Genomic DNA, 8,287 nt, shown 5'->3' with positions numbered 1-8,287 from the left:
AGCAAAACGGGCACGGCCGTACCATCTTTTCTCGAAGCGATTCGCGGCTGTTTCGCCCCCCCTGTATCTTCGACGTGGACAAAGCTAGGAGTTTAGGTTTCGGTAAATAATAGTAGGCATTAAAACAAGCTTAAGTTCGAAATTACATGCCAATTGAAATAATAGTTTAGGAGTTACGGTCGATCAAAGTTACACCATTTTGTCACTCACTGACTCACTGGTTCACTGACAGATCATCAAAAATCTAAGGTACTTCTAGCAGACTTAGAAACTACAAATTTTCCACCAAGATAGGTTATTAGCCACATATAAAGGAAAAATTATAAAAACATTAAAAAATAATATGGCATAGAAAACAATTTTATATTTGCGGTTTGGCAAGAACATTATGTATGGATTTTGACTGCATTGTTAACTTGGTTCGTTGTTTAAGTACCTATTCAATTGAATGAATACATACATAGAATAGAAAAGAATAATATAAATGTAATACATAGACTATCATTAATACAAATTAATACATAAAGTTCATAAATCATTAAATTAATAAAGCTAAAACTCCATTGTATTGCGATAAATATTGTATGCGCGCTCGATAGATGGCGTTGTACCTGTCTGAATCGCCCTATGGTTTCGTTACAAAGCGCAGTCTAAGTAGTACTTCAAAATAATTCGATAATTTTCATTTGATAGCGCCATCTGTCTATGAAAAACCATTTCGAAACTAAAAAATATTGTAGTGATAATTGATATTCGGAGAATTTTACGTATTATTTAGTTTAGTTTAGTTATAGTTCGTAAATTAGTAGATATATATATATGCATATATATATAAGTTTAAGCCCTATTAATATATTGTTATAATAATCATTGTAAATATAGTGTAATGGAACGTGAAATATTGTACATAAAAGGCGACCTTTGTCCACACAGAGTCATCTCTATTCCTGGAGATGGGTCGTGTTTATTTCATTCGTTGTCATACTGCATGTATGGGAGTTTTCAGTCGTCAAACGATATTAGGCGTGCTGTCGTCCATTATGTAGTGGAGAATTGGGATGATATGCAAGTCTATACCTGCGACGAACGTGGAGACGTTTATATCAATGCAGATATGTATTCAGCTGCAATGTTGAAAACAACCACCTATGGATCCGTATCCGAACTTAAAGCGGCCGCTGCATTGTATCCCTTTATTTTCCAAGTTTACCAAAATGGTCGTTTGCAGGGATCATGCGGTGATGATCCTAGGAAACCAGTGAAACGTTTACGATTTACTGGGAATTTTTTAGGAGGTCATTACGAAGTACTCGTTCCCGATAATTACTCCATAGTATCAGATCTTCAGGTAGATGAAAATACTTCTGATTCTCCTAGCTCGACCCAAGCTAGTGAAAAAAATCGTAAGAGTGCGGGAAGGCCTAAAAAACTTAAACGTGGCAGGCCAAAAACCTCAAATATCTCTCGTTCTCAACAATTGACAGAAGCAGCTGCCCGTTATCGCCAGAACAATCCAGAAAGACGGAAGGAATCGTTGGTCCGGTACAGCCGTTCCCAACCGGAAATGCATCGGGCTGCTGTAGCTCGTTATAGTGCCTTGAATCCGGAAGTGAATCGAGATGCTGTAGCTCGCTATACTGCCTCGAATCCAGAAGTGCATCGGGCTGCTGTAGCTCGTTATAGTGCCTTGAATCCGGAAGTGAATCGAGATGCTGTAACTCACTATACTGCCTCGAATCCAGAAGTGCATCGGCCTGCTGTAGCTCGTTATAGTGCCTTGAATCCGGAAGTGAATCGAGATGCTGTAACTCACTATACTGCCTCGAATCCAGAAGTGCATCGGCCTGCTGTAGCTCGTTATAGTGCCTTGAATCCGGAAGTGAATCGAGATGCTGTAGCTCGCTATACTGCCTCGAATCCAGAAGTGCATCGGGCTGCTGTAGCTCGTTATAGTGCCTTGAATCCGGAAGTGAATCGAGATGCTGTAACTCACTATACTGCCTCGAATCCAGAAGTGCATCGGGCTGCTGTAGCTCGTTATAGTGCCTTGAATCCGGAAGTGAATCGAGATGCTGTAACTCACTATACTGCCTCGAATCCAGAAGTGCATCGGCCTGCTGTAGCTCGTTATAGTGCCTTGAATCCGGAAGTGAATCGAGATGCTGTAGCTCGCTATACTGCCTCGAATCCAGAAGTGCATCGAGCTGCTGTAGCTCGTTATACTGCCTTGCATCCCGAAGTTAATCAGGCAGCTGTAGCTCGTTACAAAGATTTAAATCCTCAATTGAATCTTGAATCAGTTCGAAGGAAAAGATCAAACGATAAACTAAAATTAAAACTTAATAAATTAGAAAAATATACTCAAGCACTATCCAAAATACTTAATGATAGATTAGAGGCAGAGAAAATAATAAGATGGACAGTGCATAGTAAACAACAAACTTTAGGGAATTTTACTAAAAACGTAGACAAGTTAAAAGAAAAAATTAAAATATCATTAGAAAAACTCAGTATATGCCCCCCAAATAGTACTTTGACAGACAAATTAGAAGCTTTTCTGGGAAAATCAGAGCACCAAGATAATCATGAGTCATATTACGGAGAAAAAACCTACAAAGTATACGGTACCAAGGAAAAAGCTATTAAAATAAACGATGCTGGAAAAGCTGTCTTTGGAGATATAGGAAAACAAGGTAAAAGTCTAGTTTGGTCTTGTTGTGATGATATATGCTCGCTAGATAAGAATATTATCGAAAAACTAACAAAAATATTAGAACACTTAGCGGACAAAACTATAATCCAATACTACGCGTTAATCGAACAAAAGGTAATATTTGAATACCTAACTTACATAAATACTGTAAAATCGCATTTTCCACGATTGAGAACTATTTCAAGATATATTTATCAAGTGTTAAGTATTTGTAAACTTTTGAATGATGTAGATGAATCATTAGAAACAACAGATTTGAAAAAGTTAAAAGAATACGGAATACCAAAAACAATCGGCAGTACGATTCTGGACAGTGAAGAATCGACTGAAATTGTTGAAGATGACATTATTAATAAATATAAGGTCGCATTCAAATCCCTAAAACTAAAAAGTCCTGATACTCCTAAGCATGAATGCATGTCTTGTACGAAACTTTGTTTCATAAGAGACGTTTCTTCTCTGAACCGCTTAAGAAATCCTATCAACACTACTGTTTGGAGTAATCTAGTTGAATATTATAACAAACATAATTTAACTCATAGTCCACAGATTTGCCATTTATGTTTACAAAAGATTGGAGCAAATCAACTGCCAGCAACCTGTATTTTAATCGATCTTTACATTAGTACTGTTCCACAAGAGATAAGCCAGTTAAATGACTTTGAAAAGATATTGATTCAACGTGCTAAAGCATTTCAAGTAGTGATGTCAATGAACCCCGTTGCAAACAAACATTTACCTCATCACCATATGGTGAAGAAAGTAAAAGGCCGAACTTTCCATCTGCCGTTGCCTCTTGAAGAAACAATAAAAAAGCTACCTACACCAGAAAATCCGCTTGCCAACCCGGAACTCTTTATCATGGTACGAGGTATGCCAACAAAATCAAAAATAGTGTGGGAAGATATAGTAGATGTAAATAAGGTTTACCGAACATTGCAATTTCCTTAATGTAAAAATGCTCTATATTCCCAAATAAATCTACCCGATTCTCCCCAACAATTAATTAGCCATTTAAATGAAAATGTGCAAAATATAGTTGATCGATCAGAATCTCCGGCAGATGACATGACTGTAGAAGGCAACAGTGCACTTCTTACTCAAATTACTTCTCAAAAAGAAATTGATAACTTTGAACAGTACACAATTTACCCTTTGAACGAAAGGAGAAGAAACGCTCCCATTTCGGAACTATACCAGATGCTCAAGGTAAACGCTGCTCCAATAGATTCACGAGATAAAGATTTAGATGTAAAATGCTTCCCTCTATGTAGAAAGCAAATATGGGCAGTCTCATGTCCGTCAGCAAAAGTTAACATCTAGTGAATTTATCAAAGCCAGACTAAAGTCGAAGCATTCTCAGTTTCGCCTAAATCAGCAATACCTTTTCTTTTTATTAAATGATGCAAATCTGCGTCAAATTAACTCAGGGATATTTTATAAAATGAACTGTGTCAATCAAAAGCACAAACTGACCGTAGAACAGTATTTTGATATGCTCAATAAAGAAGAGTTGGAAGGTGACCTGACAGCAATATTTGGCAGATTACGAAACACTGAACAATTTTGGAAAAAACCAAGAAACGATGTTAACTGCATGACACAAAATTACGGTTCTGCAACTTGGTTTCTAACCATAAGTCCTTTGGAATGGATGTGGGAAGATTTAGGTGAATATCTTAAGGAGGTCAATGGTCCTGAAATGGCTAACAAAAGCATTAGTGAGTTAGTTGCGCTAGATCCCGTTTCCACTTCCCGATTTATTGATAACAAGTTTAAAGCCATGTTGGATTTTATAATGTCATCCGATGAGCCACTTGGAAAGGTTATACATTACTTTTGGAGACGTGAAATCTCGTGGAGCGCAACATTTTCATTTAATGTTATGGGTTAAAGATGCCCCTATTATCCACGAGTCCTCACTTGAAGATGTTGCCTCATTCATAACAAAGTACATTACTTGTGCTATACCGGATAGAAAGATATAGATAGAAACATTTCACCTAATTTGTTCAAAAGAGTCACATCATATCAAATACATAAACACAATAGCTACTGCATGCGAAAAAAAAAGACTAGAAAAGGGTTTGTGTCAGTCTGTCGATTTGGGTTTCCGCGTCCAATCACAGAAGCCATTAGCAATAGAGACATCGTTGAATCAATAGCTGCAAGAAAAACATTATCCCCTAATAATCGACTTTACAATATCGTCCGGAAGAAAGAGTGGTCAATGGTTAATGATTACAATCCTGCAATTTTGCTAGCATGGAATGGCAATACCGACATTCAATACGTTGGCGAAAAAACAGCTATCTTGAATTATTACGTCACAAAATACACAACCAAAAGTGAAAAAACCCACACAACTGATTTATTCGAAGATTTGAACTCAACAAAATTCTTAAGAAGCCGCTTATTTAATATTGGACTTAGAGGGTTGTCTAATAGAGAGTGTGGAGCCCTTGAAGCAAGTGATACATTGTTTGGCATTCCTCTGTACGGCACCCAAATACAACAATTCGATGGCTTGACGTAAATATTTATCGAAACCGACGCGTTAAATCTAAGACTGACATGATGATGCTTGAATCAGAGTCTACTGATATATATTATGAGTCTTGGATTGATGACTATTACCTAAATAGGCCTAAAGAGTTAGAGCCAATTAATTTATACAGTTTTACCCAAAATTACGACATTGTTAGATCACGTCCAGTTTCTACCAAAGTTGAGTATTATGGGTTACATGACGGTAAAAAATTCTTAAAAAGGAGGAATTTATATATTTGATTAATCACTATTTGTACGACGTAGAGCAGACACCAGAAAAATACTTTTTCTCATTGCTTCTCTTGTTTAAACCATGGCGCTCCCTGGATGAACTTAAGATGGGATGTGAAACTTATACGGAGACTTTTAACGTATCAAAAGATGATCTCAAAGAGGGAGTCGACTATGGTAACGCAAGATTAGAATCGAGGTACAAGATGGAGAAAGCTTTTGAAATGATAGAAGTAAAAGTTGCCGAAATAAACCAGCACAAAGAAAACGTTGATGATGACGAGGGCCCCGAAAACCCATTACATTTTGAAGCTTTAGAGGCAGTTAATGCAATGGATGACTTTCAACGAATCAACCTAGCAGAAGATAAGCAGTCTGATGAAAATATTGAAAGTATGATCGCAAAGCTTAACGTTGATCAAAAGAGAGTGTTCGACATGGTAACAAAACCAATAAATAACGCTAATGATAACGGTAATATTCTACGTTGCTTTGTAAGTGGAACTGGTGGCACTGGCATAAGCTTTTTAATAAAAACTTTAAAAGCCTGGGTACAAAGCTTCTTAAATAAAAAAGTCGCTATTAGTGCTCCTACAGGAATAGCTGCATTCAATGTGAATGACTTGACTATACATCGTCTCTTGCAGCTGCCTGTAGAGCACAAGCAAACCCCTCAATATAAACGAAGTCCTTCAGGTGTTGAGATCAGATTTGAAAGATGTAGTGTTGTTTATAATAGATGAAGTATCAATGATATCAAATGTTACACTAACGTATATTCATTTACGCTTGTCTGAAATATTTGATAGCGGGGAAGACGAAAATGGGTGGTTTGGAAAAAAACACTTGTTAGTTTTCGGAGATCCTTTACAACTGCCGCCAGTAAGAGAAAGTTCTCCTTTTACAAAACTGACTGTCGCCGAAACTCATTAACTCTTAGGTTCTCTGAGTATGCCTAATCTCTGGGCTGAGTTATTTAACTATGATGAACCCACTATCAACATGAGACAGCTCAATGACTCTAACTTCGTTGAAATGTTAAATAGAATAAGATTAGGTGTTACTTTACAAAAAGACCGTGATTTATTAACTAGTCGATTAATTACTCTTAATTCTCATTCCAATGAAAACAGATTACGTGAAATTATCCAATATTTATCGAATCTTCCTGATGATACAGTTTGCTTATTACCTACCAAAAATATGTGCCAACAATTAAACAGTGCTATGCTTAATTCCCTTCCCACCCCCGAAATACAACTTACTGCCAGAGATAGTATAGATTGTCCGAAACATCTATCGAAAAGGGCTCGCGAATGCATAAGAAAATATGAAGATGATGCCTCTATGACAGCAGGTCTAGAGGAGAATATAGTAATAAAAATAGGAGCAAAAGTGATGCTAAGAAGAAATATTGACGTTAGTTTAGGTTTAGTAAATGGTTCCATCGGTACAGTACAAAGTGTAAAGTATGACCCTGAAGACCCAAAGAAAGTAAAAACAATAGTAATCAAATTTAGTAATGACCACTCATATGAACTTTGTGCTGTTAAAACCAAATTATATCTAGAGCGTATGTTCATTGTTAACAATTCCCCATATGCATAGCTCATGCTATAACCATACATAAGAGTCAGGGGCTGAGCCTAAACAATGCAATGATGGATATAGGTTCTTCAGTTTTTTACCTGTGGTCAAGCATACGTGGCCCTTTCAGGAGTGACTAGTTTGGGTGGATTACATTTAATAAATGTGAATTTTAGTAATATCAAAGCTCAGGAGACAGCCCAGACTTGTCTACCTTAGAAGTAACGAAGTCTCAGAGAAGAAACAAAAGAGATAGAGATAGAGAATGGGTTCTAAGCAAAGCAGTAGCTGAAGTCCAAGAAATTATGAGGTCACCTAAAAAAAAAAGAAAGAAATACACTTACAAAAAATAAATGAGATCCCACCAAAAATATTAAATGTAAAAAAATGCCAAGTCTCTCGATGCAGTCTTTCCATCGTAAAAAGTTTTGAGATCTCATAGAAGCCAAGTCCTATTCAAAATATGTATTTTGTAGTTATAAATCAACATTTAGTAATTGTATCAATAGTTTTCTTTATATTATAATTATAGTGGTAATGAGCACAAATTAAAAGCTGCTTGCTGCCTGGAATTATGTGCAAATGTTACTGACGAGACCAGTGATCAGATTATTTGTTATGTGTGAATCATGATGGTCACTACCGACTACATGCTCCAATACAATAATGAACAATACCTTACGGGCCATCGCTTTATGAAAGTAAATGAATCGAGAGTACACTAAGACTGACTGCCGTTGCCGAAATTCGGTTAGGACGACACGGATAAACCAAAAGAAAATTAATTTTGTGATATTAATGTTTACGCATGCGGTGTGTGTAACTTTCAACTCCTCCAAATATGCCGTTTGTTTAATTTTTATTTGTTTCTTCTTGTGCTCATTGCCAAGTCACTATAATTATAATATAAAGAAAACTATTGATACAATTACTAAATGTTGATTTATAACTATAAAATATTTTGAATAGGACTTGGCTTCTATGAGATCTCAAAACTTTTTACGATGGAAAGACTGCATCGAGAGACTTGGCATTTTTTTACATTTAATGTTTTTGGTAGGATCATAACTTATATCTTCTACCCACGGGGACGAACTCGCGGGCAACAGCTAGTATTAGATAAAGATTGAGTATTCGAGGCCACATTGAGTGCGTCACTCACTTATTGCAAGTGGGTTCAATGATTGTTTAGAATTGCGATTTGCA

The 8,287-nt window shown here is 36.5% G+C and overlaps 1 protein-coding gene across 1 annotated transcript; it reads left to right on the top strand.

Annotated features, from left to right (window-relative positions):
- Positions 1 to 886: 886 nt before the first annotated feature.
- LOC113507506 lies at positions 887 to 4,292 on the top strand. Its single transcript, XM_026890360.1, has one exon. The coding sequence runs from the start codon at positions 887 to 889 to the stop codon at positions 3,662 to 3,664; it is 2,778 nt and encodes a 925-aa protein (XP_026746161.1). The 3' UTR covers positions 3,665 to 4,292.
- Positions 4,293 to 8,287: the final 3,995 nt, after the last annotated feature.

The sequence above is a fragment of the Trichoplusia ni genome, unplaced genomic scaffold, assembly GCF_003590095.1.
Source record: "Trichoplusia ni isolate ovarian cell line Hi5 unplaced genomic scaffold, tn1 tig00002274, whole genome shotgun sequence".
Taxonomy (NCBI): Eukaryota; Metazoa; Arthropoda; class Insecta; order Lepidoptera; family Noctuidae; genus Trichoplusia; species Trichoplusia ni.
The sequence above is the reverse complement of the archived record's forward strand: the minus strand, read 5'-3'. Positions and strand labels throughout refer to the sequence as shown.

Bases quoted from the DNA above. Each gene is read 5' to 3' on its own strand.
- LOC113507506 (XM_026890360.1), top strand. From the start codon at position 887: ATGGAACGTGAAATATTGTACATAAAAGGCGACCTTTGTCCACACAGA.